At 51.6% G+C, this 15,498-nt stretch overlaps 5 protein-coding genes across 5 annotated transcripts; 3 read left to right on the top strand and 2 right to left on the bottom strand.

Moving 5' to 3' along the window:
- Positions 1–821: 821 nt before the first annotated feature.
- NEUTE1DRAFT_131378 (uncharacterized protein) lies at positions 822–4,342 on the bottom strand (the record flags this gene model as incomplete). Its single annotated transcript, XM_009855189.1, has 2 exons — positions 822–3,973; positions 4,113–4,342. 2 exons carry the CDS (start codon positions 4,340–4,342, stop codon positions 1,093–1,095), a joined length of 3,111 nt encoding a protein of 1,036 aa, XP_009853491.1.
- A 1,250-nt stretch (positions 4,343–5,592) lies between these two features.
- On the bottom strand, positions 5,593–7,260 carry NEUTE1DRAFT_117869 (aspartic proteinase, pepstatin-sensitive; the record flags this gene model as incomplete). Its single annotated transcript, XM_009855188.1, has 3 exons — positions 5,593–6,756; positions 6,826–6,979; positions 7,043–7,260. The coding sequence occupies 3 exons, from the start codon at positions 7,139–7,141 to the stop codon at positions 5,819–5,821; spliced, it is 1,191 nt and encodes a 396-aa protein (XP_009853490.1).
- A 2,318-nt stretch (positions 7,261–9,578) lies between these two features.
- On the top strand, positions 9,579–11,703 carry NEUTE1DRAFT_117868 (serine hydroxymethyltransferase; the record flags this gene model as incomplete). Its single annotated transcript, XM_009855187.1, has 3 exons — positions 9,579–9,685; positions 9,774–10,189; positions 10,253–11,703. 3 exons carry the CDS (start codon positions 9,650–9,652, stop codon positions 11,241–11,243), a joined length of 1,443 nt encoding a protein of 480 aa, XP_009853489.1.
- Positions 11,704–13,394: 1,691 nt separating this feature from the next.
- NEUTE1DRAFT_47831 (uncharacterized protein) lies at positions 13,395–13,976 on the top strand (the record flags this gene model as incomplete). The annotated part of the gene is made up of 1 exon (XM_009854508.1): positions 13,395–13,976. One exon carries the CDS (start codon positions 13,395–13,397, stop codon positions 13,974–13,976), a length of 582 nt encoding a protein of 193 aa, XP_009852810.1.
- Positions 13,977–15,032: 1,056 nt separating this feature from the next.
- On the top strand, positions 15,033–15,486 carry NEUTE1DRAFT_117867 (uncharacterized protein; the record flags this gene model as incomplete). Its single annotated transcript, XM_009855186.1, has 1 exon — positions 15,033–15,486. A coding segment is annotated over one exon (174 nt), but the record flags the coding sequence as incomplete, so codon positions are not given.
- Between the last annotated feature and the right edge of the window lie 12 nt (positions 15,487–15,498).

Genomic DNA, 15,498 nt, shown 5'->3' with positions numbered 1-15,498 from the left:
CTTGCTCATGAACATCACATAGGCTAATCACTTTCTCCATTCCCAGGGTTCACGTAAACTATACTACAAACCCGACATAAACTAACTTTTCCCCAACACCTAACAAAAAGGCCACCCTACCTGGCCCTGACAGAAGCGAAAGCAAGACAGCGGAGTTTGACAAGTCATATTGAGGAGTCTAAATAATTATGATCCAAGATCTAAGAAACACCAAACAAAAATCCGAACTAAAGTGGGGAGGACAAGAAAAAAAAACCAAAGCGAAGGAAAAAGGATTTACCAACCACTCAATTCTAGCACTCTTCAGGGTTAAAGATGAAGGAAAGACAATATAGAGTGTGCAAGAGAAAAGAAAATGATAATGATAATAGACCTAATAAGCTATCCATCCATCCATCCATCCATCCTTTCATCCCCTCCTTATTCTCCACACAACGGCAGCGTATTTGTGTCATTGCCCTCATTACAAGCCACCAGCACCATAACAAATACATACATAATAGATTCATAATCCCCATTACTTCAGTTTCGTTCTGGTTACACTGTTCCTCTAACTTTATTTTCCACCCTCCTACTTCTTCAAACTTGTCTTCTTCTTGTCTCCATTTCTCCTCGTTCGATACAACCCCCTTCAGGCCTGTCTCGCTACTTTCCTGCCCCTTGTTTATACCTCCCGCTTCACGATCCCACCAATACCACCCTTGACCTATCCGCTTTATTCTTGATATTTTTTTTCCCCCCCTTTCCACCTTCCTCTCACTTCACCCAAATTGTGTGTAAGATAAAGCCTCTGTGTGCGTAAAGACAAGACAGCAAATTAGAAAAAAAAGAGACCCAGCGCGAATATTGGATAAGCGCTTTTATGTGCGTAAGCAATCAATGTGCTACTACTACTAAACAAGCTTGATCTAAACTTTGTGACCTTCCTTCCTTCCTTCTTCTTTTTTTCGTATCCTTCCTTCTTCTTCCTTTCTTCTTCTCCTTCTCCTTCTTCCACCTTCGTACACTTATTCACCCCCGCCGTCTCAACATCTATCGACCACAGTTTCACCACCCATTCCTAACGTTCATTGGATTCATCCACATCTGCTCCTATGCAGAAGGGGGTCTAAAACCTTGCTGTGCGGGAGGAGCTGGACTAGGTCCGCCGCTTTGGGGTAGCTGCGGCTGTTGCTGCTGAGGCTGTGGTTGTGACATCATTTGCTGCTGTTGCTGCTGCTGCTGCGTTTGTACCTGAGACTGTTGTGGTGGTGGTTGCTGCTGCTGCGGTTGCTGTTGTTGCTGTGCAGCCGGGATAGGTGAAGGAACAGGAACGGGAACAGGGGTAACACCATTCACCGGGCTTGGCCCTCCGTGCATGGGAAGCTTGGGGCTGGGCGGCATGTTAGTTACCTGCCCTTGACCCGAACCACCGCCGGGACCGCCCATCTGCATCGCCTTGGCAGCAGCAATCTTGTGGACATCAACGTTACCACCGAGGCCGATACCTGCGAGGCCAACAACCTCGCCTTGGGCGACCTTGCCCATGTGTCCACTAGCACGCTGTTCCGCATCTGCCCTCGCCCTCGCCTGTTCCATCACCTGGCGCTGTTGTACCTCGGGCATCACGGTCGCGTAGCCGGTTAGGCTGGGTGTCCGGTTCATGTTCTGCGGCGCCGGCATCATAGGAGGAGATCCGGCTCCATACTGACGCTGCATGTTGTTGGGTTGCATGTTTTGAGGCGGCATACTCTGCCCGGGGGTTCCATAGGGTCCACGTTGCATCTGCTGGTGCTGTTGCGGTGGTCCCGGCGGCGGCGGCGGCGGTGTTGGGGTGGGAGTTGGGCCATAGTGGTGCGGCGTCTGGGGTGGGACTTGTGGAGTGATAGCCCGGGGCATGGGTGCACCATTAGTATAAGGCGGCGCAAACCCCGGTTGTTGTGGATGCTGTTGCATGTGGGGAGAAGGATGTTGCGGGGGTCCAGGATGTTGAACATGTTGGGGGTGCATGGGCTGGTGCTGTGGGTAGCCCTGGGGCCCCGGATATCCAGGTGGGTACCGCTGACCCGGGGGGCCGGCCGGCGCCATATTGTAACCGGGGCCGGGGTGCGGCGCCATACGAGGTTGAGGTGGGCTCGGCGCATAGCCACCGGGCACGTTATGTTGTCCGTAAGGGGCAGGCGCCTTTGCCAGCTGCGGCGCATATCCGTAGTTGGTCGGCGGTCGGTAGGATGCTGGAGGAGGAGGCGCACGTTGTTGACTTTGGGGAAGCACCTGGGGGATGGGTACCGCCGAGGGTGGCCGTTGTTGGTACATGGGCGGGTTAGGGCGGCCTGGGGTTTGGGGGAAATGCTGGGCATTTGCGATCGGGCGGGCCGAAGGTGTGAACTGACCGGGATACTGATGGGCGAACTGGCCCGGGCCGGAAACGCTACCCCTCTGCTGCTGCCGCTGATTTGTGGTTGCGGCTGTTGCCGCAGCCTGCCTGGCAAGACGAGCCTGTTCATCCTCCTCCATAACACCCTTGTATTCGTCCGTGCGAATTTCAATCTTTGTGCTCACATTAAGCTCCCCAAGCTTATCAGCATTGAGCCGAGCTACCGCATATGGCGGCAAGGTCTGAACAATGCTGGAAAGCTGAGCTTTCAGTGCTTGATACGTCATCATTTCCTCCTCGCTGGGTTGGTGAGACAGGTTGCCATTGCGAAGCATATCCGCGTTGACAGGATCTGCCGAATACCGATCCTGGCTGGTAGGGAGCGTGAGATTCCTGTTACGCTGATAGGATGCCAAAGTCTCGATCAGATCCGACACCTCTTCGAGCATGTCATCCATCTCCTTTTCTTCAGTGGACTTTTTACCCAAGAGCTCCTCCAAGCTAGGGTCAACCAGGTTGTCATCCCAATTTTCGATGGCGGACTTGACGAGCTCCTCGTCAATCTCGACATCCTCATCCGTACCAGTCATAGTCGTGTCGACATTTCCATCTTCCGGACCATCCACATCGACAAGCTTTTCGAAATTCCTCCGCCCGATACGTTGCCACCATATGCGGCCAAGTTGACCAGAAGGGATGATGGCAGCCGAGTCATCTTTGCATGGGGCAAAACTGGAGAATGCGCCGCGAAACATTGCTTCCATCTCCGAAATTTCGAGCTCAGTAGAAGACGGCCGGTGACCCGCCAAACTCTGGGCTCGCTCTCGTTGTTTCGACCGGGCATGGGTGGTCGGTGTTGCGTTACTGTAATCTAGCCAATGCCCTGTAGCAAGATTTTGTGTAAAGTATGTGCCGCTCCGATACCTGGACTTTTCGGTAAGCTCTGGGTGGTAGAAAGTTAGGACGTTGCCCTTGGTGATATTCTTTGGCGCCTTGGGAGGCTGCAGCGGGGGCAGATTTCGGGGAGAGGGGAAGAGCTCTCCTAGGGTCAAAGAACGAGTGTTTTTGTCGGTTGTTGCCGTGAACTCGGGCAGTATACGCGTGGCCGTCACGCCATGCGGCAACGATCCCTCCGGAAGTGACTTTGCAACCCCGCCGGGAGCTGTCGCTCGTTGAAGGCTGGTGAACAGAGGCCTGACTGTTGGTGCGGCGCCAACAGTAGTCAGGACAAGCCCACCCATGCCGCCATTCATTGCTTCCTTCAGGTCTGGTTTCGGGGCCACATGTCGAGGAACATGGGGGTATGCCATCTCCCGCCTGTACAGCTCCAACGCCTTGGTCCGGAAGGCTGCGGTTTGCGCGATGGCCTCGTCGGTTGAGCCGTCGTCGGACTCGGAACTCGCAGATTCAAGTTCGGCGAGTTGTGCCTTTGCTGCTCCGACAACGTCGGAAACGAGCTCGTCCACAGTGTTATAGGCATTCTGGCTGATCTTGTCGGCGATGCTGGGTTGCGCGCTTCCGTCTTCGGATTTGGGTTTCTTTGGCGGCGAAGGGTCGTCGTCGGAGTGAGACTCAAGTAAAGGGCGCTTGAGAATAGGATGGCTGCCTATATCGAAACTGTAGAGACATGGTATTGTTAGTAGTCTGCACTCAATGGCCGACTAGCGATGAGACACATTTTCAGATCGCCATCATGGACAATGGGGGAAACAAGGCCATGTGGGACAGATTGCTGGGGGGAAAATGCGATCCATACCTTTGTAGAGTGGTAAAAAAGTCAGAGATGAGTACTTTGCTATCGCGGACCGTGTGCAGGCCATTGACGGTTGGTTTAGAGCCGTCGGTGTCAGAACCATTGAGTTCTGGGCCGCTGTCATCGTCGACGTCGCGTTTCCGCTTGGCTGTGGTAACGGACGCAGGGGATTGTGGCCGCGACAATGTCGTGACGCCGTTCGCCTGGGGGGCGGCGACGGCGGGCGAAGCCATGGCCTCTCTTTTTTTTTTTTTTTTTTGGCGGGGGGGGAAATACCGTGGGGATGATGCTATGGTCGACAAAGTAAAGTCCAGTACTTTAGTCGGCTGGGGTTGCGGACTGTGGTGAATGGTCGTGGCCGTCCTGGGATGCAAAATGGTTGGCCGGTGACGCTGCGCGGGTTGGTGGTGGGTGGTGGTGCTCTCTAGCTGCGGCCTGTCGAGGTGCCTGGCGATTGTCGCGCGATTCGCGTTGCCAGTCGCGAAGGGAGGGAAAGTGGAATGCTGGGCCAAAAGTGCGATTGCTGAGTGTGTTTCCAGGTTAGGTGCTGTGGCCGTGCCTGGTCCGTGGACTCTCAAAGCTGGCCCGGGGAGGATGGACTGAGGTGACTGGAAGGACGGAGGTCCGAGCCACTAACTAGTTGGAGGCTGCGGCTTCTTTTTGCTGCTGCTGTTGAGTGCTGGGAGTGCTTGTTGGTGTTCGCTGCAGTGAGAGTGCTCCAGTCGTATATTTGGAGGAAGGTCCCCTCGGTGCGACTTGAAATTCTAACTCTCCAAACTTTGGTCATCAAAAAAAAATAGTAAAAAAAGGCGTTCAGAGATGGGACTCCATCCACACCTAGCACATAATGTTTGAACCAAAAAAATCTCGCAGTCGTTTCAAAGCCCCTACGTAATAGGCATCAAACGTCCAAACGAAAGAAAGAAGTAGTAGTTCAAGAAGTATCGCGTTCCAGGTTACGTGCAACGAGGACAAGTTGACCCTGGACAGTCTCCGGCTCTCAGATCTCTCTCTCAGTCTTGTCTGTCCTTCAAACAGAACTGCACTGCACTTGGTTACGAAAAGCCAGCCGTTCCAATCTTTGCACTAGCGCGCATGAGGGAATTAGTGGGCCTAGTCAAAGGTGCATTCACGTGAGAGGCTTGGCCCGTGCCTCTTCATGCCTCTTCACCTTCTCTATCCGGCTTCAGCAGCTTCTCCCTTGGATAGCATTATCAGTTTGGGTGCTCTTATCTTTCGTTTTGCTAAAAAGGAGTATATCTCCAAACACGCACCGCTAACGAACCAACATTCAAGTAGTGGATGTGATCAAGGTATACATCAGGTTGTGCACTGTCAGGAGCGGACGAAGCTTTCGTATTGGCAGCCGTAGAGATACATGACCACAGTGAGTCCTGTATTCGTCCTGTTACACCCTCAAAGCTCATTCCAGCCTTGGCAGTAACAACGATCACAGACATTCAACAACGAAGACACTCGAGGCTTAAAATAATTCAGTTCCAATATGTCTTGTTGACGCAAGCTGACTTCAATGAGCCATTGATCCTAGATACCGATACTGCTATTATACTGCAAAAAAGAAAACAAACCCAATGCCGCAGCGCCCTCCCATCATCATACAGTCATTAAGAACTACTTGATCAACGTGACAGTCTCATCAACTCCTGCTCTCCAAGTACAGGTTACCCAAACTTCGTTCTCAAGGCTATTTAGCGCTTGGCGGTGGCGATGCCGACAGTATCGGCGCCGAGGTCGTAGATTGAGTAGTACTTGCGGAGGAAAGCATCTCCAAGGATGGCCAAGGGACCAACTGGGGCGGGCATATCCATACCCATGAAGGTCGACAGGCAGCTGCCAGAAGCCTCCAGAATGTAGTCCTCGGGACCGAGGGTGAAGTTGTAGCCAGCAAGCGTAAAGGTTACATCCTCGAGGCTCGACTTCTTGCCGCAGTCGATGGTGAACTGACCGTTCCAGCTCTTCTTGGCGCCGATCTGAGCGTTCAGCATCTCAGCGAGCTGGCTGGGGAGAGCGATAAGAGAGGTGCCGGTGTCGAGGATAACACCGTGGCCCTCAAGTTCCGCAAAGTCCTTGCCATAACCGATAGCATCAAAGTCCACCTCCCAGTAGGCCTTGCGGCGAAGAGGAATCGTAGTGATCTTGCCAGTGTACCTGTCCTTGTTGACACCGCCAAACACAACCTCGGACTCGCCATCCTGGTCGGCGAGGTAGAAGGAGAAGACGGGCTCATCAACGAGCTTCTGCTCAACCATCTTGTAGAAGGGAGGGGTGATGCCATTCACAGCAATCCGGTCGTAACCGAGGCCGAGGATGCCATCAAAGCGACCAAAGGCGAAAGCCAGGCCGGGCTCGCTGGTCGCTTCGGCAAAAAGCTGGTCATTGATGGTAATGTCACCAATCGTCATTCTGTCCTGAGAGACGAAGCCGCTGAGACTACCAGAGCCGTACTCAATCTTGAAGCTCGTTCCGTTCTTCTTGTATGTCGACGACTCGGAAGACTCGTACTTGTTGTGCAGATAGCAGGCGATGGAGCCGCACTGGGAAGAGGGAACCCAAAGGTTGGAGCTGCCGGTATCCAGAACTACCTTGAAGGTCTGGGGTGGCGTTCCGATGGTGATCTCGGAGAAGTCTACCAGACGTTAATTACGGTGCCCACGCCAACATACACCGAGTGATCAAAGGAGGGTGTAATGCTTACACTGAGCGTTCATAAAGTTGGTGATGGGAACCGGGTGGTTGCCGGAAACCTGAGCATCGGTGGCCTTGAACATAGCCTGGGTATGGGACTCGGTCCTGAGACCAGTGTACTTTTGTCCGAGGTGCTGCACCTGCACGTCGATGGGAACCGACTCCTGATAACGAACATCATCAACAAGTGTTCATAGTAGCCATTAAGAAAAACGGTCTACACTTACAAGCTGCTCCGCAAGTGGAACCTTCTTGAGCTTCATCGTGTGTACTCCGGCCTGAGCCGAGCCAAGCAGCATAGCTGCCGTCAACAAAGCACCCTTCATCGTGAGCACTGTAGTGACAAGAACGAGCGTGTAACGAAAGACTGGTGACGGATTTCGAAATGATAAGATGCCTGGTTGATGATGATGGGACAACAAGTAAGAATTGTAGTGGAGAGCAACAGTGGGTGGGAAAGAGAAAGAAGGCGGGAAGAGAGATGTCGGTCGGAGGTTACTTATGGGTGGTGCGGGATGTTGCAGCCAGGCGAGTTGGAGGTCGACCCAGGGCCTGTTAAAGTGACAGAAGTGGAGAGGCACCCTCAGCTGCTGCTGGCGGGTGCGGGTGTGATGTGGACGATGGCGAGGGCGACCAAAGCCGCTAGACGACTACACAGTACATTAACAGACCACGCGGGCATTTACATACACATTCTGTTATAGACTTGCACATCCTGTTTCCATTTCCCACCAGCGGCCCTTGCTGTTTCGTGTGTGACCGGCCATGGGGAAAGGAGCGTGGCGGCTGGTTGCCTACGACTACACACTGGAGGCCCGGATCGATGAATGCGGACTGATGGCACTCCCGCACCTTCACTTCAGTTTGATGGTCCAGTGGCAGAAGTGGTTGCGCGTACCTTGCTGTGCCTGGTGACCCAATGACGTGTGACCCAAGACCAGGGCCGGTCGCTGCAGGCAGGGGCTTCTTGGGGTCGCGATCGCTGGCCCTATCAGCGCAAACTGGTGCAAACAAGGCGCTCCTCGCTTCCCGGCTAGCCATGTCATGATTGGATGGCTTGCAAAAGTGTTTCCACTCTATCCCAGACAAAACCGGAGGTGGACCCAGTGAGACGAAGGGCTAGCCATCTTTAAAAGGCATCGATGGATTACATAACGGTCTGCCATGGAGCCAGAGAGGTTCACCGTTCCTTTTCACTGAGAAGCGAAGTGCTCGACTCGACACGACTGAAACGAGAACGCATGAAGGGACGGGGAGACAGGCATGGAAGGCCATTGAGCACGGATGCGGACAAGACAATGGCTGTCTGAGACTCCGACATCTGGCAATACTTTTGGCTTTGAGCTGAGGAGCACTAAGCTTAAGTAGCTCTCAATAGTGCATCGAGCAATTGTTCGAGTTGTTATCAAAACTTGAAGACGATAAGGCAGGGTACATGTGATTCCGCACAGGTAGAGGTAGAGTCCATTCTCAAAGTCCATTTGTTGCGAGTTGTGGCATCCGGCAGGAACACTGCCCAGTTCAAAGAAGCACCTCAACCAGTACGCGAACTTGACGTGAAGATGCACGACGGACTGTGCCGTGTTGACGGGAAGGTGTGAGTGGTTGTAGTGTACACTGGCCTTGGTATCAGGTGAGATGTCATGCCCATGTCATCCTTCAAGCCGATAAGCTAATGGTTCATCTTATCTCCAACCGCTACGTACTAACCTGACTCGCCTGAATAGCATCCAGGTAGGTACTGTTGTGGTATCACTGTCAATCTTTTAGACATGAATATATAGTGTAGTTCAACCTGATTTGGCGTGGTTTGTGTGTTGGCTCGGGACTTCTACAATGTGTGTAGTGTAGAGGACTCTTATACACTGTCTGGGTTTTCAGGCTGGTAGCTGGCCAGGCGGGAGCTCTGATCTGTGAATTATTTTTGGTTTGCTATTGCTCGCTGTGATTAGAGTGCCATATTGGTGCACATGTGGCGGGACACGATCGACGGGAGTGTTGTTCGCCACCTTTTTTTGTTTTGTGATAGGTGAGATCAATGGGAGGTCCGGAATCTGATGTTTTCTTCTCTGTTTAAAAAGGTCCTTATAGAACCACGCTTCCATGAAAACAAACTTGACCACATCAGGGCTCAACTGTATCACTAGACAAATACGAAAAAGACAAATTTGAACCAAAACTCTGGATTGAAACACAGGCTGAGCCGACAATGAGAAATGGAAACGAGAGCGAAGAGACCTGCGACGATGAGGCCAAGACTCAGTCGCAGATCTCAAAATCTGGAAGAGGAAGAGTCATCGTCGTCGCCTGCAATGGCCCGGTAGCGAACCCCCGGTATTGCGATAACCAGGATTATGGACCGCAACAGCTCACGCCAGTGACCAATGTGGTGGAGAAAGCCATGTCGAATGCGGGGCCCAGACTTTGTTCTGAGGTCCGGAGATCGGGCCCCGTCCTTGCAGTGTGCGGCGGATGGTCACGTTTTTAGCGATTTTTGGCAGTAGATTTGCAGCTGAGGGCGATTGCGAATTGGAGGAGCTGCACGTTGGCGGGGTTCCAATAATTTTTCTTTCACCCTCCCCCGGCCGCCGCCCGCGACTGGACCCGCGACTGGGCCCGCGCAGCCACTCAAAGTGAATTCCCGTCAGAGGTTGACTGAGTCGAAGTCGCCCAGCAACCCTGGATCTCAGTGCCCCTCCTTCTATATCTCAGTCATCAGTCCCCTCTTCTCTTTCCTTTCCTTTCCTCTCGTCTTTCCCTTCTTTCCTTCATCATCCTCAATCCTCACACGGCCTCTCACTTTCTCAGAAGCCAACCCCCCCAAATCAGTCACCATGTCCACCTACTCCCTCTCCGAGACTCACAAGGCCGTACGTGGTAACCCTTCTGCTTCAGATACTCTTTGTGGCCGCATATTGAAGGGACAAACATGTTGACTCATAACCCTACAATATACAGATGCTCGAGCATAGCTTGGTCGAGTCCGACCCCCAGGTCGCCGAGATCATGAAGAAGGAGGTTCAGCGCCAGCGCGAGTCCATCATCCTCATCGCCTCCGAGAACGTCACCTCGCGTGCCGTCTTCGATGCCCTCGGCTCCCCCATGTCCAACAAGTACTCGGAGGGTCTTCCCGGCGCCCGCTACTATGGTGGCAACCAGCACATCGACGAGATCGAGGTTCTCTGCCAGAACCGTGCCCTTGAGGCCTTCCACCTCGACCCCAAGCAGTGGGGTGTCAACGTTCAGTGCTTGTCCGGCAGCCCTGCCAACCTCCAGGTCTACCAGGCCATCATGCCCGTCCACGGCAGACTCATGGGTCTTGACCTCCCCCACGGTGGCCATCTTTCCCACGGTTACCAGACCCCCCAGCGCAAGTGAGTGCCATACTAGCTACTCCAGTTAAACAAGGGCCAAACTAACCCGTCTACCCTCGCCAGGATCTCTGCTGTCTCCACCTACTTCGAGACCATGCCCTACCGCGTCAACATTGACACTGGCATCATTGACTACGATACCCTCGAGAAGAACGCCCAGCTCTTCCGTCCCAAGGTCCTCGTCGCCGGTACCTCTGCCTACTGCCGTCTGATCGACTACGAGCGCATGCGCAAGATTGCCGACTCCGTTGGCGCTTACCTTGTCGTCGATATGGCTCACATTTCCGGCCTCATTGCCTCCGAGGTTATCCCCTCGCCCTTCCTCTACGCCGATGTCGTCACCACCACCACTCACAAGTCTCTCCGTGGCCCCCGTGGCGCCATGATCTTCTTCCGCCGCGGTGTCCGCTCCGTTGACGCCAAGACCGGCAAGGAGACCCTCTACGATCTTGAGGACAAGATCAACTTCTCCGTCTTCCCTGGTCACCAGGGTGGCCCCCACAACCACACCATCACCGCCCTTGCCGTTGCCCTCAAGCAGGCTGCCTCCCCCGAGTTCAAGGAGTACCAGCAGAAGGTCGTTGCCAACGCCAAGGCTCTCGAGAAGAAGCTCAAGGAGCTCGGCTACAAGCTCGTCTCTGACGGCACTGACTCTCACATGGTCCTCGTTGACCTTCGCCCCATCGGCGTTGATGGTGCCCGTGTTGAGTTCCTCCTTGAGCAGATCAACATCACCTGCAACAAGAACGCCGTTCCCGGCGACAAGAGCGCCCTCACCCCCGGCGGTCTCCGTATTGGTACCCCCGCTATGACCTCCCGTGGCTTCGGCGAGGCCGACTTCGAGAAGGTCGCCGTCTTCGTCGATGAGGCTGTCAAGCTCTGCAAGGAGATCCAGGCTTCCCTCCCCAAGGAGGCTAACAAGCAGAAGGACTTCAAGGCCAAGATCGCCACCAGCGATATTCCCCGCATCAACGAGCTCAAGCAGGAGATTGCTGCCTGGAGCAACACCTTCCCCCTCCCCGTTGAGGGCTGGAGGTACGATGCCGGTCTCTAAATGTGTCATTCACATGGAGAGATTTCCTGAATGTTTTGCGTGGTAATGAAGATATACGATATATAAGCGTTTGGGGCATTTTTCAACAGCGATGCCAATGGGTCGCGGATATGTTTTTCAACTTTGCATGAGACCCGGGATGAAGACTTGGGGAAAACTAAAAACAGGGTGGTTTAAAAGGGTCACTGGTTTTGCGATCTCAACGATGGATTAGGTTACGGGAAAGAAAAGTCACTGGGAGTCGGAAAAAATTCACCATATTGCATGCATTTCTAAAGGGGCGTTGCAATTTGGTACTTGGTCCTCAACATGATCATTTTTCAGGACTGCGGAGTTCGGTGGGGATAACTAGTTGTTTTAGACGACTGCTTCAACGCGGTTGGGGGTACAAGTTTTGTGCCCTGGATCATAATAGACGCAACTATTTTTGCGGCAAACTGAGGACGATGGCCCATGTTGTACATATGTCGGGTTCGTGGTTGTATATGTGTGGATGATGTCTGTGCTCATGAGGGTATGCGTTACGGGGTTACGGCAGAGGTATGATGAGAAAAAGTCTGGACACGCTTATACCAAACCAGACCCAACGAGTGTCCAAACCTTTTTCCACACCACCTGGCATGTTGGGGCTTTTGCGATGATTCCTTCCGATGTCACGTTGCTGTAGGATACTTACTAGATGGGATTAGATATATGGGATAGATAGATCCTCCCAGCTGGCTACCTCTACATACGTATTTGACTTGGAGATAATCAGATTGAAGAAATCTGTGCTGGCCGGGATGAAGTTCGGCAGTGTCTGTGTCTATGTAATGATGTTGTCTTGGTGCGTCCGGACTTTGCTCCGGTCAGTGTGCTTATCGCTACGCCGCTTATCTGTTGGTAAACATTTAGAGGTGTGTCGGTACTTTTCATTTTTGTCGTATTGTATTCCTTTACTGCTTTTTTTCCATTTTTTTCTCACGAGTTTCTGGTCACGCATCTCTAGATAGTATCCTTCTTCCCACTGTTTTTTGCCCCTTGTTTCTCTTTTCTGGCTCCTTCACTGTCTTAATTTTTTTTTTTGCCTCTATTTTTCTTCTTTACAATCTTGCTTTTCACTGCGGAGGTGATCACAAGGTAAGTACTTAGGGTAGGAATACCGCATGCGCCGAACTTAGTTGACGGTGTAGGACTTCTTCCCAAGGTTCAGATAGCGGATATTGAGTGGCTAAAGAATACTCTCCCTATCCCACGCTCCAGCTTCAAATGTATGTGGCCACGACAACACTCGGCCGAACGGTGATGAGACGGGAGAGAAGAGCACTTTGGATACTCTCTTGTCTTGAAGGCTCGGAGATATGACGGCCTCTGGTGACGTCGGTGTTCAAATGGGAATTTGGTCCCCGGTCTCGGTCAGATGAAGAATAGCTTGCCGGGTCTGTACTAGTATCTGAAGGGAGCTGCCGAAGGTAACCTGCAGGATTGGTGGTTTTGGCATCGGGAAATTTTCAGTAATTGATGGTTGGAGCATATCAAGTGGGAAAGAGGGGAGAGAGGTAGAGAAGAAGATGGAAGGATATACAGTTGATAATAAAGAAAGGAAAGGCTGTAAGTGGGAAAGTACCTCTGGACGGTTGAAGGCCAGCAAGAGGAAGGTTTCGAGGTCCGGAATGGGTGATATGTAGGTAGCTGCTGTCAGTACCTGGATATTATTTGGGAGAAACAGGAGAGGAGCTCTTTGCCTTTGAGGCGGGTGCTGGCTACCTTAGACACAGCAATGGAAATTAGATTCAAGTACGGACGCTGTCTGTTGGAAATTACAAGTGGAAGTTCCTATGATGAATCTACCTCTATTACTACACTTGTTGTGCTTTGAGGATATGGAAGGAGGAACAAATAGAGAAATAACCCAACGGTGCATGCCGCGTGTGGTGTCGAGGGACGGCCGCGGTTACCGTAGTTATGTGATTGGTATTGCCAGGGAAAAAGAAAAAGGAAAGAGGTTATTTGAAGGCATTCGCGTCTGGTCCAGATTGTATAGGTATATAGCTGAGTCCCCATCCACCACGACTCCTACACTCACCGTAACTCATCACATTTCTACGGCATCATAAACCATCCCCAGAAACTTGCTTAAGAATTCCATATTCATATTTGCAAACCAATATCATGACCAACCAGCAACCTGAACAGCATGCTTCGGCAAAATCTGCTAGTGCAACTCAGGGCACCACCACTCTTTCATCGAAGCCTAACTGCGTGCAACCTCCCGCACTCATCCATTTGCAACTCACGATGCATGACCTACCACTTTCAGCCAAGGGACTTTTAAGCTGGAAACTTTTCCTGGCTCCTCCTTATGGTCTCCTCGAACGATGGACAAGACACACAACCTACAAATTAATCGGACCTGACAATTTCCTATATACATGGCCATGGAACGATGCAACTCCCACCTTGACACTCGGGTCAGACCAGACATACGAAACCACAGAGGCGGCGGAAAGGGACAAATACGCTGCTTTGATGATACTCCACTCACTGGGATTTGTCAAAGTCTCAATGCCTGACTCGAGAAACATTGCGATGAGATGGGGCTATCCGGACCGTCAGTGGTTGAACAAGACGATGCCACAATTGGTGGAGAAACTTGGGATAAATTGGGACGATGTTGGAATTCCGGATGTTCGTTGGCTCGAATATATTCAGTGGGAAGTAGTTGGGTCTCTGGCATCGGAAGCAAGTCGATGATAAAGGGCAGGAACAGGAAGTGGGAAACGATGTGATGTGGACGAAGGCTGTAGGGAGTCGTTTTTTTTTTTCAGGACTAAAGTAAGCGATATCAGAGCGGCCACTGTAGAGATGTTTCTACAAACTGCGAAGAAGACGGAAACTGTTGTTATTGAGTATCGTTGTAAGGGTTAGACATAGGCAAATCGCTGCACTGTTGTGTTTGTCTTGCTGTTCCCCCGTGCTAATTATACCAACGCAATCTTCAAGTCCGGTGATGCAATCAACAGGACATGAATGGAATAACAAGCCCTATGTACAAATGAAGAAAGACCGTTCATGTGCGTCATGTATAATGATCCACTCGAGAATGAGGATGTTGGTCCTGACAACGTCCAACGGTCCGTACGTAGGTCTCTACATACATCTTGATAGACCATCAGTCACTCCTCGCCATCTTGCCCATGCACCGAAACTTTCCGTATACAACGTCTTCAGAAGTACTGTTACGCAAGAAGGGGGGGGAAAAAATGGACCAACATGATCCAGGAATTCCTTTCAAAACCTTCACGGAAATTATCATCATCCCCAAATATCCCAAAACCATGACCACCACATGACCCAGCCTTCCAACAAGCCGAAGGAGCCTTTCTATAAAACCCCAAACCCTCGAAGTTAACCCCTTGGAGGAACACTATGACGAATGTCTTTTCTCACCATAGAGGAGTGCAAGAAGGACTTTCTTGGTGGACAAGCTGTCGTGGATGTTGATCGAATTGGAGACGATGAGTTCTGGAGAAGCTTTGAGAAGAAAGCCTGAGTCGTCAGAGATAGTGACTCTAACAACGCAAGACAGCCAGTCGCTGGTGAAGAGGGCGAGGAATTGACAAGTGGCGAGGTTACAAAGAAGATTAGAAAAAAGCGATGTCTGAGGTCGAGGATAACTTTGGCTTACCTTTTGAGATGTTCAGTGAGACAGCGGCGGGTCGCATGAAGAAGAGGTTTCATCTGGCGTTGACATTGAGGCAATGAGTAGTTGGTCAGATGGTCAAGGTCAAGTTGTAGTCAAGGCAGGGATCAAATGCAAATTATAAAATTTCTCTCTTTCTGTCTCTTCTCACTGTCTCGGATCTCTCTCGCGATCAGGGATATCAATCAATCAATCACTCAGTCAATCAACCAAACCAATCAATCAGTTTCGAGTACAGGGAAGTACGTGCCCGCCCCCTCTTCCTAAAGAAAACAACATGATGTGAAAAGAAGTTTAAAAAAAAGAAAAGAGGAGAAAGGCCTGCCACCGTAGCCTTCCCCGTCTTCGCGGATAAACCAAAAAAAGAAATGACGGAACCAACAAATGTCCGGTCCAGCATACACAACCAGACAAACAGATGGCCATCCGAATCAACCCAACCCGACCTAACCTGTCCCAACCTAACCTGACCGTAAACCCGAACCATCTTCACCAGTTCCACACTGACCCAGACACACAGAAGACAGAATACACTAGGAAAAGCGCTTTCATGCTTTTTTTGTTTCTTTCCCT

Source organism: Neurospora tetrasperma (assembly GCF_000213175.1).
Source record: "Neurospora tetrasperma FGSC 2508 unplaced genomic scaffold NEUTE1scaffold_5, whole genome shotgun sequence".
Lineage (NCBI taxonomy): Eukaryota > Fungi > Ascomycota > Sordariomycetes > Sordariales > Sordariaceae > Neurospora > Neurospora tetrasperma.
This window is presented reverse-complemented; position numbering and strand designations above follow the sequence as displayed.